This window comes from Paralichthys olivaceus, chromosome 10, assembly GCF_024713975.1.
Source record: "Paralichthys olivaceus isolate ysfri-2021 chromosome 10, ASM2471397v2, whole genome shotgun sequence".
Taxonomy (NCBI): Eukaryota; Metazoa; Chordata; class Actinopteri; order Pleuronectiformes; family Paralichthyidae; genus Paralichthys; species Paralichthys olivaceus.
Genome location: NC_091102.1, coordinates 17,754,580 through 17,775,556, shown reverse-complemented (window position 1 = coordinate 17,775,556; position 20,977 = coordinate 17,754,580). Strand labels below are relative to the sequence as shown.

Below are 20,977 nucleotides of genomic sequence, written 5' to 3'. Positions count from 1 at the left end.
GCAGCAGATAGACATCAACAAAAAACAATATTTACAGCACTGATTGAAGGAAACTTACTTTGAATACATATATTTACGTGTAAATATATTTACAGTTAAATAAATATTTGTACATTTTTACACACACTGTAATGACAGCAACAAAACTGATCATTGAACTCAAACCATAGTTTGGCTCTGGCAACATTTGCAAACCATTATTCCCAAACTCACCAGAGGAGGGTGCTGTTGCCAAGTGATTGTTGACCGCTCTGTGTGACTGAAATCCAGAAAATGAACACAATGGCCACTTTTTGGACATCGGAACATTTGAATCACATCACACAACATTGAATGAATGAATAGTTATCAGATTACTTGGCTTTATGTGTGTAAAGGAGCTTAGCAGCATTTAAATGTGCGGAAAACAAATGACATAATCATTCAAATGTTCACATTAGCAGTCAATGTAAAAAAAAAAAAAGAAAAAAAGAGTTTTTCTTGATTTAAAAAAGAAAACGACTAAACCGTAATTTGACACCAGTCATAAACGTGTCTCTTTAAAAGTGCTAATGAGGGTTTGATGTGGGGGCTTTACTGTGACGCCACATCCGGGGCAGAGCTCCGCCTCTTACTTGTTGTAGGGAGGAAATGATCCCGCGGCGGTGACGAGCTGCATCAACACGAGAAACAGGGACGAGCGCGCACTTTAACAAACATGGAGGCGGCCGGACTCGCTGTTTAGTCTCCTGCCATGCAAGCGGACGTGGTTTCACCGTGAACTGGTTCGAGCAGGACTCTGTAAGTATCCGCTCATCCCGCAGCAAGTGTGCGTCTTATTATCCAGCGCCCGGAGCTGAAGGCGGCGTTTGTTTTCCACAGCGGGGGACACGCTCGCACGGGCGGAGTGGTAAGCAGTCAGCGCGCCCGTCCCCGCCGGCGCGCCCGTGCGACAAGTCGAACGCACACCTGTTGCCTTTGCTTGCGCCAGGTACCTCGGGCCTGACCCGAGTTCAAGAAGTGAATTGCTGTATTTTAACTTTCTGCATGTTTCCCCGCAGACGTGTTCTTTGTGTTTCACGGTTTGTGTTTGGCTGCTGGCAGCTCCGGGAGCTCCGGTCATCTCAAGTGAACATGGAAGTGAAGCCCCGTTAGCTGACTCCTTCAGTCAGCTGTGCAGACTCCATCCAAATGTTCCAATGCTAACTCCTGTAGCTTTCATATTCGAGGAAGAGTGTCACACAATTAGAACTAAGTGTTTTAGTAGTAAAGCATCTTTACTACGTTCACGTTAGCTTCACATAATCATACTTACCTGTTGCTTTTGCAAGTTTTTACTGTGACACTCATAGTTAAATAAACTGGCTGTATATTATTTATTAGTTTTCTCCCCAGCAGAGTTACTGTATAAAAAGTTATATATACGTGGTTTGATATATTATATTTCTAACTTGTTAGCTTCTGACAGTTAGTGTAGTTAGCCAACTTTTAACTTCACATTTTGTCTGCTGACACTCCAGGTTAATGGCAAACTGCAGAGTTAACATGACACACAAGATAATAGCTGCTAATGTAAAGCTGCTTGGCCCAGACCAAAACCTTTAGATAGGTGTCAGCTGATATCTGGTAGCTATGTATCATCAAGTACACAAAATGGTGTGCCCGTTAGTTTTCAGGTGCACGTCTCCTCGGTTTGTTCCAGGTATTTGCGGTGGATGAGTGGCTCCGTGCCTGCTGACGTTACAACAACCTGCACAGACTCTGCAAAACATGCATCTAACACCCACACGGCAACTTTGTGTCTGTTGTGTCACAGTTGTTTTTCACCTCACACGTTGTTTACAGTGTTTCAATGTTTGTTAGTGTCCCAGTTCTGAGGCTTATGCCAGGGTATGCTGTTTACATGGATCACTGAGAAATCTGGTTATATCCCAGAGCTAGAGAAATAAGGTGTCTCAAAAAATGGGATAAGGACTTAGCTAGGCTACTGATATCAGGAAATGATGTTTACATGCTTCAACACAAAAATGTAATACTTCAAAAACCCAATAATAATGGGGATGATAGTGTGCAGGTAAAAAAAGTATGTTTCATGGGTAGTGTAAATATGTAACATTTCTGAAGCCCTGTTAGGTTTCTAAATAGTTTCTCGCACGTTTTCCATCTCTACCCTACAGGTGTGGTACTGTAACCCTCCCTCTCCCCCATCATGCTGAGTTTCCTGCGCAGGACGCTGGGGCGACGCTCCATCCGGAAACATGCAGAGAAAGCCCGGTTAAGGGAGGCTCAGCGAGCCACCACACACATCCCTGCTGCAGGGGATGCAAAGTCTATTATCACCTGCCGTGTGTCCTTACTGGACGGGACGGACGTCAGTGTCGAACTGCCGGTAAGGAGACATGCTATTATTTGTGCTTCTGTGCGCTCTTAGTCTTCAGTGTTTTCACAGGGGTCATAAAAAGTCCAAAATTATTGTAAATAATTCATTTTATTTGTATTTTAAAATATCTTAAGTACGTTAACCCGTTGTGTAGCTGGTCATAAATATGCTCATATCTGTTTAATTATGTTAATGTTAATTTTCAGCGACTTGTCTTACTTAAAAATGTGTTTTAAGATGACTTTGGGTTTCGAGGGATATTTTCTTACTTCGCATTATTTTCCATTGTGGGGAAGTGTAAGTACTTTGGGGACTGAGATATTCCTTCCTAGATGTCAAACTTCAGAAAGATCTTTATATTATTTCATTATGATCTTAAAAAGAACCCAAAAAGTTCAAACCTGCATAAATCAGATCATTCACTTTTTTTCAAGTTTTTAACTTGGCAGCAAGTGTGTTGGAAGAATAAATGGAGAGAAAGAGATCACACATGAAAAAAAGCATACATGATTTCAACAGGAATGTGTTCACTGAGTGTGCAGAGTTTTCTGCTGTTGTTTAGAAGACAGCGTCACGAACAGTATTCATATGAAACCTGAAAAACAAAAGCACAAGAGGAGTACTAGTGACAATGTGTCTGTGTCAGAAGAACAATCCTTTTAAGCCTATGTAGTGTTGGTGTGTGTGGTAGTGTAGCGGATCACCTGTAATTCCATGATCCTCTCTTGAGAACACACTTCATCACATGACCGCATCATGTGACACGTTGGGCTCATCACTAAGTGGACACAGAGCAGAACTTCTCTCTTTTCCCACCACTGACTCCAATCTTTCTTTTCCTGTCCTTTACCTCTTTCTTATGCTGATCTACTTAGTTTTTTCTCTTAGAACAAACAATCAGACTATGCTTAGAGAATACATGATTCAACTTATGTAACAATTGAGTAACCTTAATTTTAAAGTAAGGGAAGAAATATTTGTTTACTTCCCCGGGATGATGGATTTTAATACTTTGTTTTTCTACTGGGATTCCTTCTTTCGAACCCACAGCATTTCAGTGAGGCCAGCCTGGTTTCTAACTCCTCAAGTCCTTTATGACTCAGTCTTATCTGTAAATCTAACGGTAGGGTTTATATTTCCAGGGAGATGTGCTGAATAGAACACTGTTCCTCATTATTTCCTTATTTCTTTTTATTGTTTTGAAAAAAATCAATGTATACATGTATTTTATTCAGCACGTCTCACAAGTGATGTCACACATTTTTGAGCCTGTCTGCTGTGGGTATAAGACCTGCCAAGTCCTTCCTATCAGCTCAGTATTATGTGCATAGAAAGGTCAGATTGTATTCTTATTCTTTCTTCTGGTGGAATGTTATCAGCTTGGACTGTTCTCTATGTTGCTCTTCCTCTCGCTTGCTCTTTTGTTTGTAATTGAGCAGAATTTGTCGCAGGAATCTTTCCAAGGCTATATATTAATAAATATTAAACTTATTTATATGGCACACAACAGAGTTTACAAGGTGCTTTGACAACAAAGCAAGAAAAGTAAATACAAATTTGAACACATAAAAGCAGTAATAAAAAGGAAATAAACAAGTAAAATACAATGTGAAAATTAAATGATTAAAGACCAGTGTAGAGAAGACTAGTGTATGAATGACTTTTTGCAAGTACAGGTTTGGTTTTGAAGATGGTTCTGATTTGCAGGAAGCAGAACTGGATTTTTTAAAAATGTGTACCAAGGCTACGCTCCTTGATTGATTGATGGGGTGGATGGTCATCAGGTCTCAGCGCAAGGTATATCTGTGTGTCATCTGCATAGCAGTGGAATGAGCCAAACGGTGTGGATAACCTCTTTAAGAAATTTGGTGGGAATGATATCAAGGCTGCATGTAGTTGGTTAATGAGGGTTATGATTTCAGATAAAAACGAGAGTTACACAGGTTCAAATTTTCAAAAATAAGAATATCCCTCTTGGCATTTAAAATGGTGTGAGGACGAACGATTTGTTGCCTAATGTCTTTCACTCTGCCTGTAAAAGCATTAAAAACCTCTCACACATCTCTTGTGAGGTGTCTGTAAAATGAGAGGGGGAGGGGGTGAGGATAGAATCTACTGCCTTAAATATGGGAATAGAGTAATTGATTCAAATCAAGTTAGAAGAGAAGGAAGCTTTTGCGTCTTTAACTGCTGTTTGCTGGATTGGTTGTTGTTTTTATTAGCTATTATTAGTTTTTTTTCTATTAGTTTTATTTTGGAGTTAATCAAGCGTAAGTACATTCTTACCTTAAAGACCCAGGCATTTTTATGTGTGCACCTGAAGAAAGTTTTTGTATTCAGCTGGATGCATTCCAGCAGGGTTCTAGCCTTCTGGTTTTGCTTTAAAAATGAGATCCTTTGTTTCCCCCCTCCCCCAGATATAGGTAGCTTCTGCAAACACATGTGTCTTATCATCCAGCTCTGTAAGTGATAAGGAAATAAGAATAACACAGCAGTTAGCAGCACTGCTTTGTTTAAATGTTTTACCTTTTACTGTAGACAGCATCACCAGCAGCTTTTCAACACAACTATGGAAGAAATGCAAACAAGAAAACATGACTTCTCCTAGTTTAAGATGAAAAATCAAGTTAAACAGTAAAACATGCAATCCACCTGTATTTTAATTCAGTCAATAGTCCCACTTGTGTTTTAAGTCAACTCTCCTCTGACTCGGTAACACAGAGAATGAGCTTTCATTGACGGGAGCAGTGTGAACATTTAGTCAAACGTTTTCATAGTAGAGATCGATGTTGCAGGTTTGCAGGGAAACATAGTAGCTCCCATTATCTGTGAAGCAGCCTGACAGACTGTGAGAAAAAGTTCTTGTAGCACATGCTGCTCAGACTCTGCTCTAAGTGTAGAGTACAGTTTTCGGGTATAGTGCAGTAGGTGTTATGCAATGTAAAACACATCAACACAGTTTGGTTGTCAATTAAAAATGACTATTGTCCTCCCTCTGTTGTAGTTTGGTATCAAGTGCTTTTCCTCAGCTACAAAGTTGTCCATTTGACTCAGGGTGGCAAAAATGTGAATGAGCCCCCCTGCTAAATGGTGCAGTTTGCTTTTTCTTTTTATGTTCAAGTGGTTGTCAATACACTGCCACAATCTGAAACTGAATAGGAGTCATTCACTCACAGTGGCTCTCCAGCTGTCTGAGTTCCTGGTATGTAAGGCCACCCAAAGCTGTCTCCCAGGGTTACCACTGTTCTGCAGCATCCATGTCCACACATCAATCCACACAGCCCCACATTCTTTCCTTTTTATGTATTTACATGCCTGTTTTTTTCTTTCCTGGAATCTTTGTCCCCCACTCACCACCCTACATCCACTCACATTAGACACATTTACTTGAACACTAATTTGATTATACTCCCGATGAAGAAAATAGATAAGTCACTGCGATGTAAACAGCATTACCTTAATCCAAATAAAGTAATTCTCGGAATTAGCAATAATCAAATTAAGACATTACCTCAGTCGCAATACAAAGACATGTATATGTATTAATCACATTATAATGTCCTATTGGAGTTTTCACAGCACTTTGTTACATGAGTATTTTCCAGTTACTAACCACTTGATGACACATGTCCTATTGAGTGTAAACAAGTATTTGAACCTACAGCTGACATGAAGCAGTAAAGCAGATTCTGCTTTGTAACATGTTAACAGGAATATGAATGCAACTCATGTAAACATCCTAATGAGACTAATGTCTCATTGAGAATATAGTCAGCAGACTGAATATTGCTGTCCATGTAAATGTGTCACTGTCTCTCCTTGATAGATTTGTAGCCTAGAAAAAAAGGGGAAGCGCATGCTTTATTTATTGATACATAAAGATATCCATTATTCTATTAATGGTAGCACAGCTCTTCATTAGCATGGTGTGAATATTATGCAACAATAAAAAGCAATAGTTAGAAATGTCAGTGAACTAACTGAGAAGAATTGTTCATTAACATATGTTACATTATTTGTTAAAATATATTTATATAATGTATCTTAAAAGCTACATCCTGCTAACCCTGTATGGAAGTGATGATTGATATCATTGTTGTATGGCTGACTCAGGTTAAACCTTTTGAAAAACAAATACATACAGAGGATTATTTCCACAAATGTTTTTTTATTATTTAGTTTATGATCTAGTTTTAGTTTTGAACAATATAATAATAACATTTTACTTGGACATTTTAGCTAGCTTTGTCTAAATGCCACACTGCAGGGAATCACTTCTTCTTTGCCACTCTAAAAGCAGTTCTGGCTGTTGGCAGTAAAAGCCAACTGCTGTTTTGGAATGGTGAGGAAGAAGTGACCTCTGGGAAAAGAAAATTTCACTTTTAATTAAGTGAAACTAATATACTTTTGAGACATCGGATCAGATTTTTTTTTAAATCCCCAAGACTTCTACTATTGTGGATGTTGTGCTGAGGCCTTTATTTAAATTAATAAGTAATATGTTGTTGACTACAGATAAAGGCATCAGCTCAATTGTAACATTAACATTACAACACTGTCTGAGAGACAGAGCTCTGTCCTCAAAGGCAGGTGGAAAGACTGCAAACAGCCAAACAATACTGCAAGAACTATAACACACACACACACACACACACACACACACACACACACACACACACACACACACACACACACTCACACACACACACAATGAGTCCTTTGTACTCTCTCTCCCTGGGTACCGTAGGGGTGCGGTATGCCTCCTCAGCAATGCCAGCTAACATGGGGCCAGCCTCCCTACTCTGCCCAGCAGCTCTCTTGGGGTGAGAGTCTGTGTGCACATGCGTGTGTATGTGTGTGTGAAGGAGACCCAGGGAGACCTCAAGGGCACCTTTGGTCTACACCATTTACTCATCCATATTTTCGCTTCTTTTCAGACACAACATATTCAACATAGTTTGTAAATGAATGCTTAAAAATGACAAAAGTAAACTTACCACCATTAAAATACAGTTGCGTTGTTTCATTTGTTGTATCCAATATATGTTCTTGTTTTGAACAAGGAGACATATAGAGAGCTTAGACAGAACCTCTGAGCAAAGATTTGTGAATGATTGTTTGCGTTTCATTTTCAGTTAAGAAAATGTATCTAAATCTTTGTTTACTTTTACTTTTACCTGCATGAATGGCATGACTAGTAAAATGTTTTTCTGCATGTTGCTCTGGTCCTACTTCAGTATTACACTGGCTACCTGTTACCCTCCGCAGGCCTCTCACTTGATTGACATGATTAGCTAAATGCTGTTGATGTTGTGGCTTTCCAATGTGTTTTTGATGCCAAATAAAACGAGAGAAAATAATGTCCTGTGAAAGTGTATAAATAGTAATTTGTTTGTAACTGTAGTACGTGTGGGTAGAGTATAAAGTCTGCTGTATATTTGGTTAATTTACAGATCAACTTATAACAAATATAGTTCAAGAAATAAATGAAAGATGAGAGAAAAAACCCAGAGAAGGACAGAGGAGAATTACAGCTGCGGGCTGATCTTGGACAGCACCTTTTTCATAGAGCCAGATGATCACATGATTTGTTCAGCCACCCCACTTCCCCCTTCTCCTGGGCGTCTGGGGCACTTCAACCCCAGTTACTGTGGCAACCCTGTCGCTGTGCCTCATGGTGGGGTTTAGAAGTGTGTGTGTGTGTGTGTGTGTGTGTGTGTGTGTGTGTGTGTGTGTGTGTGTGTGTGTGTGTGTGTGTGTGTGTGTGTGTGTGTGTGTGTGTGTGTGTGTGTGTGTGTGTGTGTGTGTGTGTGTGTGTGTGTGTGTGTGTGTGTGTGTGTGTGTGTGTGTGAGATCTCCCAGTTCCAGGCTGAGCACAGGCAGTAACTGGTACGGCTTTGTCAGAAAGGGCTACACCTATATTCACATACTTCATGTTAATATTTTCTTGTCTCAATTCAAATCCATAAAACGCAAATCAGATCACATAAATACATAAACGAAACTCAAAACAATATTTTGTAAAGGTTGAAGAGAGAAAGCTATAATCATTTGGAAAGGAACTTTTGATCTTACGAACTTCTGTATTAGTATTTAAAAGTATCCAAAGCACTTTATTTTAGAGCCGCAATGATTCATCGTTCAGCAGAAAATGTTTTAGAAATGATCTTGACAAGTGTTGTAATTTTGGGCTATGGGGATTTGAGGGCTTTTTCCACCTTCCTCTGACATTTTAAAGACAATAAATCAAGAAATGAATCAACGTAAAAACTCTTATTGAAAATTATTTAACAGAACAAAAATCTCAAATGTCATAAAGGTTGCAAATGTATTTTGGATTTTTTTTATCTATCATACTCTCTGGATATTATTCTCCCAAAAGAAAGATAAGTATCTAAAACTGTAAACATGATGCACATTCTTTTGTTGTGATGTAACGTTAAGGTTCCGGATGCCAGTTTCTTTACAAATTGTTCATACGTTCACCATCCTGAGACCCATCTTAACTTCCTCACTAAGTTATTTGTGTTGTGCTGACAATGAATGACTGGGAATGTTCCTTCAATATCTCTAGTTCAAACTGTGTTTTGTCCATGACTCTGGGTGAGGCAATTTGTCCATCAGATCTCTAAGCCCTCTGTTTATTGTGTGTTTCTCTGCTCAGAAAAAAGCCAAAGGTGAGGAGCTGTTTGACCAGATCATGTATCATCTGGATATCGTAGAGAAGGACTACTTCGGACTGCGCTTCATGGACTCCGCACAAGTGCCAGTAAGGCTGGAGATGCACTTTACACTTTACATTAGTCTGTTGTTATCCGATACTCTTTATTTTTGATACCATAGTATGTTGGGTTGAACCAAATCACTGCTCATAGATGGATGGCTGAAGAAAGTAAAGGCAAAGTTTCTTGGTCCCCTTGTAGTGGCTGGCTGCAGTATCGGTCAAAACCCTCACCTCCATGTTAATGGACAGGACTTGGGTGAAAATAAAAAGTCAAAGTACATTTCAGATACATTTTTCTCAAAGATGGTTTCTGTCTCTTTAGGTAGTTCACATGTTATATATCAAGTGCTCATTTTTCTCATAGGTTTGGTTTTAATTAGTTATTTGATGCTATTTAAAAACAGGGTGAAACATCACGTATACTGTGCACTCATCAACTTTAGTGAAATTATTTATGTCTTTTGAGTTAAGTTATTATTGTATGCTTCACTAATCGTTTCAGGCAGCCACTTCTTAGCCAGACTTTAAGTTCCAGTCCACTATTCACCCACTTGGTGAGAAGCTTGAGACAGGGGCTTTCCCTGTCCGTGAATGAGCTAAAGGGATTGGTTATGGGACACTTGGGAGTCAGGCCGTGCACTAAGACAAGTGTTTTAAGTCACTGGTCTGCTACCATCCTTGTTCCTTCACACTGATCCTCTGTGAAGGCCATGGAAGGACGCAGAGCCAGTGGGAGGGAAGATAAAGCAGAAGGGAAGGACAAAGAGGAGAGGAGTGGAGCTAGAGAGTAAAAGAGTGGGAGAGTGTATGAGGTCGAGAGAGGGAGAGAGAGGGCTGAAATAAGGAATGTGGGGGAGAGTAGACTAGAGTGTGCGTTTTCATCTGTTATCTTTCTCTAACACACACACACACACACACACACACACACACACACACACACACACACACACACACACACACACACACACACACACACACACACACACTGCCTCTCCTTGACATTGTTCATGCCTCATAGAACCAGAACCAAGAAGAATTACTGTGTGTATGTGTTCACATATATAATAATAACATCTATTAAAATATGACAGATGCATATCAAGTATCCAACATCCCATAATAATTAGAATGTTTTGATAGTAAACCACACCTTTCTGAAGATATTGTACTGTTTTAATTGTTAACCTTGATGTTGTTTCAGCATTGGCTCGATGTTACAAAAAGTATCAAAAAGCAAGTGAAAAGTAAGTATACACTGGCCTCTACAGTTTTTTTTCCCTTCCCCAAACATACATAATTACTTGCGATCATCCAGTGATTTCCTTTTGCACCTATATATCTTTATATCATGTGTATTCGACAATTTCTCTTCATCCTGTTACTTTGGTTACTATAACTTGATGGTTGCTAAATGCATTGTTAAACCTGATAGTGTTATTCATCTGTTCTTCAGTCGGTCCACCATACTGCCTGCACTTGAGAGTGAAGTTTTACTCTTCAGAACCCAACAACCTGCATGAGGAGCTCACCAGGTGAGTAAAGACATGTGAACTGTCTACTGTAGTGCACCTTCTCTTGTATACAAATTAAGCAAAACCTCAAGTTTACCTTTTCTTGTAAACCTTCAAAAGTTAGTATGTTTGGATGAAGCAGCCATGGACCATATCACTGAATGTCTGTGACTGAGGTTGAAATTAATTCACTCAGATCTGTCGTGGCAATTTTGCAATCCCACTCCGACAGCGAGGAACGAGACACAAATCTCTTACAGTATTGTCACACTTCAATGCTTAGAGCATCGGTACACAAGAGAAAGGTTGGTTTGTAATATGCACCCAATGGGAAGCTGTTCTTTCTCTTTATACCTTTGGCTCTTTCGTTCCCCTCTGGTTGAGGTTGTTTATTAAGCCAAAGGTGAGGATCTTCTGATGACATCAAGGTGGGCAACAATGCCTTAGTTCATGCAATCAGGCCAAGATTCATTCAGTCAGCAAAGCTTACATTGTACAGGATTCAACATGATCAAACATAGGGGAAATGAACATGAATGCATTGTGTATGACAAAAGATTACCTTACAGATCAAACTGCTACCACTCAAGACATTACTTTTTTAATCTAAAAACATGGTTGGTTTCAGTGCCCCTGATTGCCGATCGGCATAGATGGTTGTTTTTGTACGATATCCCATAAAACTGTAAAATTTAGTCAAATGTCATTACTATATTTAAATTGTTGTGTTTTACTTGCAGATACCTATTTGTGTTACAATTAAAGCAAGACATCCTTAGTGGCAAGTAAGTATTATCACCTCATCTTAATGAAGTACACAAAAAATTATAGAATAATACACACAATATTTGGATAAAAGTTAAGTTAGAGAAAGGAAGATACAGAAATATAAATGACTGACACACATCAGTGCTCCAACCTGCCATAATAGACCTGACAGCAGCACGTTAGAGGCCTGTGTAGCCAGTTCTGAGATTAAGTCATGCCAACAGTTGAGGTATACATTAGTAATAATATTTACCTCTAGTATAAATTACTTGAAAATTGTGAGACATTGGTTTCTGATTGAATCATGAAAGATGAAGGTCACTCAAAATAAAATAATGACGCAAACTTCTCATCTTTCATTTTGTATTTCTTGGTATCAACACATTCTGAGTGTGTATCCAGTCTGTTGAGAAGCTGTTTCAGTGAGTCAATCACAGAGCAGACCAGAACAGATAATAACCTTATTATAGAATGAGAAACCTTTTCCAAGCCCACTCTGCTGACCCAAGTCAACATTTTACTGTTCTGAGTCCAGTGGGTCTCAGTGAGGGGAATGTTGCTGGCCTGTGTCAGTATTTACTAATTTTAATCTGTGACTGACTTAACGTGTTTGTATTTTCAGGCTAGAATGTTCGTTTGACACTGCGGTGGAGTTGGCTGCCTTCTCGTTACAGGGTAAGCACAGCAGGTATCTAGGATCCTCTGCAACTCTGTTTTGGTAATTGGAATCACATCTACAACAGCTGCCATTTTCAGGGTTATGTTTTATTGCAGTGCAAGCTGCATTACAGAGTTGAGACGTCTGCTGTCTTTGCTGCACTGAGCCCAAAAATGCTTGTCAAGAAAAAATAGAGCCTCAGTTAGTGTGGTGTGAGTCACACAAGCTCTATCTGAGGTTTCTATGTTTTTTTCCTCTGGTAATAGGGGTGGGGGGGTTGATAGTTTTTCCTTAATCTTGTTGAGGGTTAATAACAGTCAAGCCCTATGAGACAAATGGCGATTTATGAAAATGGGCTATACAAATAAAATGTTATTGATTGATTGACAAGCGTTTCGTGAATATGCTTGTATACCAAGAAGTTTTTCCATCTGCACTGAATCTTTCCCTTTTCTAAAAACTAGTTTGTTTTTGTCTGCATACCTTAAATCTGTTATTGCCCTCCCACATGCCCAACAGACATTACTCCCAGGCCCTTCACTTACTTTGTGGCTTTGAGCTGATAAAATGATGTTCCCCACATCTCATGTGAGCTGTGTACAACCGAGGCGCCCAGCAATCAGAGCCATGTGCTCTCTCAAGTCCATTTGCAGGAATGGACCCTTGTGTTGTTGCTCCACAGGAGTTTTCCTTGATCTCTTTCAAACCAGTCATGCTGTCGATGTGAATCACCATCTGCTCTGAGTGATGTTCCTGGCAACATTGCTGCCCTAGTCACTGAGGCACATAAACCTCCCCGCTACAATACGATTGCAAATCAGAGGAGTGGTGTAGCATTAGATGGAGTCGTGGAGAATGAAATTGCTGACACATGTGGCTCCGAAATGATTTCCCATACAACATTTAGGGGGGTGGGATAAACGCAGGCTTTCAAAAGAACTTAAGCGGTGAGCTGTTGCCTCTTTTTTTTAAACACGGACTAAATGGCTGGGTGAGTGATACGCTGCTATTCATTGTGAATTGAACCTGGCGTTGCAACTCGGCACTGCCTGCTGTGCTGCAGAGATTTATTTTTATTAATATTATTATCACTCATCTTACAATGATGCTGATGATGTTAGCGTTGCTAACTAGCTGTCAGCCACCACGCAGGATCGCTGGGAGTGTGTTTATGAACTGAAGTGTCTCCCACAGAGGTTCTGGCACTGACAGTATCACCCAGCTGACGGATCTGTTTCACCAGTCTAAACGGCAGCGAGCAGGATTGTTTTTGGTTGGCTCTTGCATCCAAAGGGCTACTGGTTTTGTGTTCGAAGCTGCTCTCATTGGGCTCATCAAGACCCATAGATTATATCTGAAACATCTTCTTGAGAACAGTGAGGCTAACAAAGGATTTGTTCTGTTGAAAGATATTTGTTTCAGTGTGACATCTAGTGGCAGTGAATATTGATTGTATAATCTTTAACAAGAAATGACTCACTGCTTCCAGGAAAAGGTGTATTTGGGTTTTTCTTTCTGCAAATGGACTGATACTTAATCATGTGACTGTGAACTAAATTATTTTGTTCAAAAAATCTGTAACATGGGCAAATTCATTTTAATAATCATATATTTTTATACTTTTCATAAGAGTGAAATTCTTCAATCCAATTCTACTATACTCGCCTTTTTCAATCAAATTGTTTCTAATCTCATTTTTGAATAGTGTCAGTCAAACATGTGTATAAAAGCACTCCACTACATAGGCCTACATTATATTGAAAAAGCACTAATGGAGCAGAAATTGATGAGGCTTACTCTATTAGTATACACAGATGTACAGCTTTTAAAGAAATATGCTACATGCGGAATATACCTGCAACATCCTCATAAAGAGTCCTGCATCAGAGGAACAAAGAATGAGTCAGTAGAGATTTTATGAAATGGGATTGCATGCACAAGACACACGCACACACACACACACACACACACACACACACACACACACACACACACACACACACACACACACACACACACACACACAGACACACACACAGACACACACACACACACACACACACCCACACACACACCCACTGTCACTGTGGGGTAAATGCCAGCTCATTAGTGCTCCATCCTCTTCAGAGGCCCCCTAATCCAGTACCCTTTCTGTCTTCTCTCTTTCCCTCAGTTGAGCTTTCTCCCTTTGTCTTCCCTTTTTCTCAGAATTATGTTGTTAGTCCACTGACATTTATGGGACAGGGAGAGAATGAAATTACCTTTTCCTTCCTCTGCATCCTGAATCTTTGCTCACATCTGGGTTAACAAAAAAGTGAGGAGCTCCTAGCAAGTCCTAGTTTCTCTCATTTATTCAATGATCAGAACCAAGACTTCTCTGTCTCTGTCCAATTTCTCTTCACTACAGAGATAAGGTTTCCCCCCATTTCTTGTTTTCAATATATCATTCTCATTTAGGGCTGGGCAATATGGAAACAAATCTTATCACACACATTTTTTTATCGATATATATGGCGATATAAATCAAATCAGCTCCACTGCACTGAGGTGTCTTACTCTGCGCATGTCAACATGTGATTTTGCTCCTCTGATGTTTTCTGATCACTAACACGTAGAACTGATCTTTATAAAAACCTGCTGAGTTTTTGATTTATGTTCCTAGATAAACGAGGGGTCGCTTCTTCTACAACAATGAAGTTAAACCCTGTGTTGCATCATAATCTGCAGAAAGAACTGTGTGTGTCTGTACACTCGTCTCTGTCCCACTTCACACACGAGCTGATAATGATCAGTGATGGTGTTTATTGTTGACCTGATGCTACACAGTGCTTTATGCACTTGGACATAAAGGGAGGGTTTGTTGGTTTGTCATTTTGTCCAGTAGGATTCCTATTTTCTACCACTGCAGTATAAGACACTATTACTGTGTTTCTCTCTTAGAGGTTGAAAGTTAGAGTCTCATTAACCTTTAAGAACAATAAAGTAATTTTTTAAGACTATATTGTCTTTAGTTGAATTGTACTCTGAACAGTTCATTAGATACAACTGTACAGACTTCAGCCCTTAAACACATGCTCATCATCTGGACTGATTCTGCTCGGGGTTTGAACTGCAAATTTTTATTTTATGTTATTATTAGAACTTTATTATTATTATTTGTGTGTGTGTTTTCAGCTGAGCTAGGTGACTGTGACCCATTAGAACATAATCTGGACCTGGTGTCAGAATTTCGCTTCATCCCCAACCAAACAGAGGATGTGGAGCTGTCTATATATAACACATGGAAAGAGTGCAGGTAAGCATTTCTCTATTACTGAAGTACTGTATGAGTGGGCAGTCAATTCAAGTTAATATTAATAAAGAGTTGAATTGATGCTCATTTGCTTTGAATAGGGTGACGTCGTACATTTCTGAATTGTGGTTGTGTTGCATTGCTTGCACAGCGTGCAGTGGAAGCTTTCATGTGGCAGCAGATCAAATCGTGTTCAAACAAATTCACACGCACATGCACTAGCCAATCAAATCACTTAAATGCAAATACAGATCCTGCTGTCAAAATGAGTTTGTGAAGAGGAGGCAGAGGGAGCTGGTGAACTGTGATCATCAGGTTATGGATTTGTATCTCCTGTGTACTTCTCTTTGCATTGTATTGACAACAAGCATGGTACATTATCATGAAAACTGGCCTTATTGTGTGTCCTGAACAATGTCATTAGTGTCATTGTGATGACTGTGCCAGCACCAAGTGTCTGGCATACCCACCATTAAGCGATAACTCAATGCATATGTGTGAGCCCTGCATAACTGGACACAAGTAGTAGACATGAGATGTCTCATGTAAGGAAACAGATTTGCTTGATTGTGTAGCCTGTATGTTGTGTGGGAATGGGCTTATAGTCAGTCCACATGAACACTGCGTTGATATGTTTTCCACATGTTTTTTTCCAATCCTCCCTTGCTCAGGGCTGTAGTTGAAAATTGGCTTTTCCCTCTTTTTAAACTACTCTCTGTTTTCCCTCCTCTCCTTCAGAGGTCAGACACCGGCCCAAGCTGAGATTAACTACCTGAATAAAGCAAAGTGGCTTGAAATGTATGGAGTGGACATGCATATGGTCAAGGTAAGTGACTGTCTCATTAGCATGAACTATATAACCTTGATCAACTTGTTTCACATATATATAGATGCACGTACATGGAGTTGATCAATGGCATAGCTGAGATCTAAAACAGGAATTGTCCTTCATAAAAGACAGGAATTGGAATGAATGTGCATAAAGACATGATTGATAGTTTCTTCCTTTTCTTTTCCAACCTTTCTGTCCTGCAGGCAAGAGATGGTAATGAGTACAGTCTGGGTTTGACACCCACTGGAGTTCTGGTGTTTGAAGGAGAAACAAAGATCGGGCTCTTTTTCTGGTATATTTGGTCATGACCTCATTCACTGAAATGTTTATTTCAATACTTTATAGAAAAACATTAACATTTTAATAACTCCTTTTTGGTATGTATGTATGTGTGTGTTTTCTAGGCCCAAAATCACCCGGCTAGATTTTAAGAAGAGCAAACTGACACTTGTGGTCGTGGAGGATGACGATCAGGTGAGTTTTAGCTGACACTCATGCCATGCAGTGGAATGTTACAAACAAAGGGCAATGCTATCTATGCTCTCTATGTACTGTACCTAGTTATAACACTTATCTGTTATGAACAGGACCATAAAGATTCATAGTTAGTATTCTAAGCACTTAAGAAAATGTTATTTATGGAAGTGGAGGCTTGAGTATGAATCTGTAAGAGCTACAGTAACACTCACTTTGCAGTCGATGGAAGATGCCGTCGGCTTGGATTTAAAATATTAATAGATTGCAACAGTGACACAGTTTCATTGTGAAAGTCATAAATTTAGTGAACTTCTTTGTGAAAATTTGACAAATTGTATCTAAACCATAGACTGTATGTAAAGCTTGCTCCTCCCCAAAAGTGAACTCAAGGCTTCTTGACCTCCCCCTGGTGGCTGATTGCAGTATTGGTCATATATCCTGCTGCATCCACGTTAGTGGTTGGGACAGGGACTAAATTAAAAAGTCAAAGTGTACATCAAATCCATTTTTTGTAACTATGTTTGCTGTCGTTTTTGGTAGTTCTTATCACACTAATGTATTTTTAATTTTACAGGTAAGATTGGTTTTCATTAGTTCATTAGTTCATGAGTCTTTACATACATTCTATGATCTAAGCCCTGGTTTGGTTTAATCATGCACATCTAACTCTGGTGCCACTCTGAATTCATGCTGGCCTCAGCCTCCTTCTCCTGTGAATTGCAAAATATTATATTATTACTATAGCTTTTAAGAGGAACTAAATCATCTAATTTCTCTATTTACAAAAACAAGCAAACAAGAGTTTTTGGTTTCACCACAACTGTAGACCATGCATGCCATGTTTACTCACTTGAAAGAAAAATGAAAACATACAGCGTTTGCTCTGTTCATAATAAAAGCTTGTCTGAAGTAGTGCCTGAGCCTTGAAAGAGGTTTGTTCCAAATCATAATGAAACAAGACTTTATATTGTTGTACCCAGAGGCTAGTGTATATGAGAGAAAGATGTCTGTTTATGCCCATCCTGGAGGTCTGACTTAGGAGGTTAATAAAGAAGCATGCCCCCTCTGGTATTTCTGGTATGCACCGTTCTCCTACGCACACACACACACACACACACACACACACACACACACACACACACACACACACACACACACACACAGGTCTCGCCTCCCAACTCTGTCCTAAACAGTTATATAATGTATGTAGCTCTATCACCACATACATTTACTGTACATTATTTACAAGCACAGTACATTTTTAAACCTCTGACAAGATTGTTGTCACTCACACACACACACACACACACACACACACACACACACACACACACAGCAGGAGCTTTAGTGATGGAACCTAGGGAGAAAAGACTAGCTGTGATTCTTGTCAAAATCTTGTCACATAGTAAAGTATTGTGTGTAAAATGTGGAGGAGGTGACACATCTCAAAGAGGGTTTCTGGGGACAGGTGGCCTGTTGGAATGCACAGTATGTCTGTGAGCTTGTATATCTGCCTCTGTCTCTCTGGCTCCACTGGACCTATGGGAGCAAGTCTTACTTTCTAATTGGTCGTGGTGGTCAATTTGTATTGTTGCAGGCCTCAGCTCTCTGTTAAACTTTTTTTTAGATCTATAAGGGCATGAGCGGATCTGGGATTAATCTGACAGCATAAGCAACACATGCTACATTGTTAGTTATAAAAAAGCAGGTGGTTCAGGCCATCAGGGAGACTGAAACGGATTTTGTAAATATACGGATTGAACTCTAGGCGTTGAGACTGTGGAAGACACACCCTCACCTTTTCTCTATTCTTTGGTTATTTTTATTTATGTAGTTTTATATGAAGTTACGTCCTTCAAGACTCTGGATTGGCAGTGAATGTTTTGTAGCCTTCTGCGGTGTCAGACTTTCATCTACTCTGCAATTAAAAACCTGATTAGTGAGGCAGTACCTGGACACTGTTGTGCAGCCATTGATTCTTCACATATCAGCCTCGTCTACAAGAAAGAATTAGCACATGGGCTTTGTTTTACTGAAAATATTTTGTATAATTTCAAATTATTCTTACGTTTGTTTTAAAATGAACTTGTTATAGTTCACAGTAGATGATTGTGCTACACCAGACTGTGGGTGAGAGTTCTATTTCAACTGAAGAGATATGAGACTTTAATCTACTGAGACCTTAATCTATTCTCTGTGTCCCCCACGTCTAACTCCATGCCAATCCTTGTCAGGGTAAAGAGCAGGAGCACACCTTTGTCTTCAGGATGGACCATCCCAAGGCCTGCAAGCACCTGTGGAAGTGTGCTGTGGAGCACCATGCTTTCTTCAGGCTCAGAGGGCCAGTAGAGAAGAACTCTGCACGCTCCGGATTCATACGCATGGGATCACGCTTCAGATACAGGTAACAGTTGGACGTTGGGGCAGGTCAGGGGTTAAGGTCGCATTTTAATGTGCAAGTTCTCTCTGCATTTTAGATTCATAAAATAAAGTCAATATCAACAGTAACACAGTTGTTATGAATGACTTTTACATTATCATGTTAAGTCTTGTGGCAATGTTGTTTCCAGTGCTGCTCAAATAACAGTGTACATATAAAATATGTATAAACTATAACTCACTCCTGCTTTTTTTTATTTTATTAAAACATCAATTCACCATGGAGGACTCAACACAAAAACTGTCAATGTTTTAACTGTAAGCACAACTGTAAATTGTGAAACATAAAATATATAGTGAACCCTGTTGATATGGCAAAAGTCATCACTTGAACTTGCAATCTGCTTTTCCACATCTAAAAATTGCTTATTGTAAAAAATACCGGAAGTTGTTAATGAATTAGACGCCACAAATTTTAAAGAGCTGTGTTTGTTTCGGTACCTTGTGTTTGAACGCACCAACAGAGATAAACCTAGCGTGTTACAGTATCATCCCTCTGTACATACAAACCCCACACATGTGTACACACTGATACTTGCAATGGTTCAAACCAGGCACTCAGTGTCAACATGCTGCAGTAGCCAGCTAGTTCCCCCTCTGTGTGTTTAAACATTACCCAGTTGGATAAGCACTGGCAGTAATGTTGGTTTAACACAGAGGTTAGAGGGTTTGTTGTTAATAGAAGGTTATCGCCTGGATGGGTCCTCAGTTCAGCAGTGGTCGTCACAACGCCTGTTGTTTTTAAGAAAATAAGATTTAGCAAAAAATAATCCTGGAAAGTTGTCTGTTGTATTTAATGAAATGGCCAGTGATTACCAGGGTCACCTTGACTTGCAGAGTAAGAATAAATAGATATGTATTTAAGTATAAAATATGTTTTTTGTCTTTGTGTTGCCAGTGGAAAAACAGAGTATCAGACGACCAAGGCCAATAAAGCGAGGCGGTCAGCCTCCTTTGAGAGACGGCCTAGTCGACGTTACTCAAGGAGAACCATGCAGATCAGAGGTCAGGACAACACTCAAAGTTACAAACCAGAACATAGGAATGTACTGACAGTATATACATGACAATCACATAGGACAAATATGTACAGAAAAGCATATGCATACATAGAATATCTATATTTTTATGAACATTACACTTTCATGAAGTAGAATTGTCTATCATATAAACTTACTCACATCTGTACATTTCAAAACATGTATTAATGTCGATGTTTCTGTATATAACACTGTCTGTTCTTTGTTTTTTTTACAGGACCATTCAACGCACAGGAGTAAGAACACTGATGTTTTATTCTATGTGATTGTGTAATTGTCTGTTAAAATGACCTCATCGGTGTCGTCCTTCTTGCAAAGTTTTAATTCAGGTTGTAATTAGAGGTTGACCACAATTGTAGTAACCTAGCTTCTGGGTGTTCCACACCTTTTAAGCATGGCTGCTTACAGTGCTGTCTCAAACACACACACACAGAATCTCTCTCTTCTCTCTTTACGCATGCAGTTTCACCATTAGGCTCGACTATAATAATTTTGTTAAGTGTGTGTGTGTCAGTGATAGTGTTAATCTGTCATGGAACCAGCTGACTCAAAGCATAGTAATAATGATAAACATTCCTCTGACTTTTCATCACACCTATTTGGAGATATTCTACACTACGACAATGCTAGTAGTTTAAGCAACAAAACAAAACTGATGGGGATTTGCTAATTGGCTCACAGGCATTATTATTTGCATTATGGAAAAAGTATGATCATTTTGTCCAAAGACAGACAGCAGGAGTTTGAGGGGTTTGTTGAATAAAACCTCGATTACTTTCTTTCTTCAGAGTTCTTTCCTCGGGCAATGGAGTCAGCTCCAGCAAAGAGAACAAGGTGAGGAGCAAAACTGCTGCGTTTTTTTAACCCTGCTCTATTA

At 39.4% G+C, this 20,977-nt stretch overlaps 1 protein-coding gene across 5 annotated transcripts in view; it reads left to right on the top strand.

The window, feature by feature from the left end:
* The first annotated feature begins 596 nt into the window (after positions 1 to 596).
* Positions 597 to 20,977, top strand: part of epb41l5 (erythrocyte membrane protein band 4.1 like 5) — a 35,345-nt gene continuing 14,964 nt past the window's right edge. For all 5 annotated transcript variants that reach the window (XM_069532212.1, XM_069532211.1, XM_069532214.1 and 2 more), the window contains exons 1-15: positions 597 to 780; positions 2,157 to 2,368; positions 9,024 to 9,128; positions 10,285 to 10,327; positions 10,537 to 10,615; positions 11,335 to 11,379; positions 11,985 to 12,037; positions 15,195 to 15,315; positions 16,051 to 16,138; positions 16,348 to 16,436; positions 16,549 to 16,618; positions 18,856 to 19,025; positions 19,959 to 20,065; positions 20,318 to 20,336; positions 20,889 to 20,934. In XM_069532212.1, coding sequence (XP_069388313.1) covers positions 2,189 to 2,368; positions 9,024 to 9,128; positions 10,285 to 10,327; positions 10,537 to 10,615; positions 11,335 to 11,379; positions 11,985 to 12,037; positions 15,195 to 15,315; positions 16,051 to 16,138; positions 16,348 to 16,436; positions 16,549 to 16,618; positions 18,856 to 19,025; positions 19,959 to 20,065; positions 20,318 to 20,336; positions 20,889 to 20,934 — 1,215 coding nt within the window. In that variant the 5' untranslated portion in view covers positions 597 to 780; positions 2,157 to 2,188. The remainder of the gene's footprint in view (positions 781 to 2,156; positions 2,369 to 9,023; positions 9,129 to 10,284; positions 10,328 to 10,536; positions 10,616 to 11,334; positions 11,380 to 11,984; positions 12,038 to 15,194; positions 15,316 to 16,050; positions 16,139 to 16,347; positions 16,437 to 16,548; positions 16,619 to 18,855; positions 19,026 to 19,958; positions 20,066 to 20,317; positions 20,337 to 20,888; positions 20,935 to 20,977) is intronic.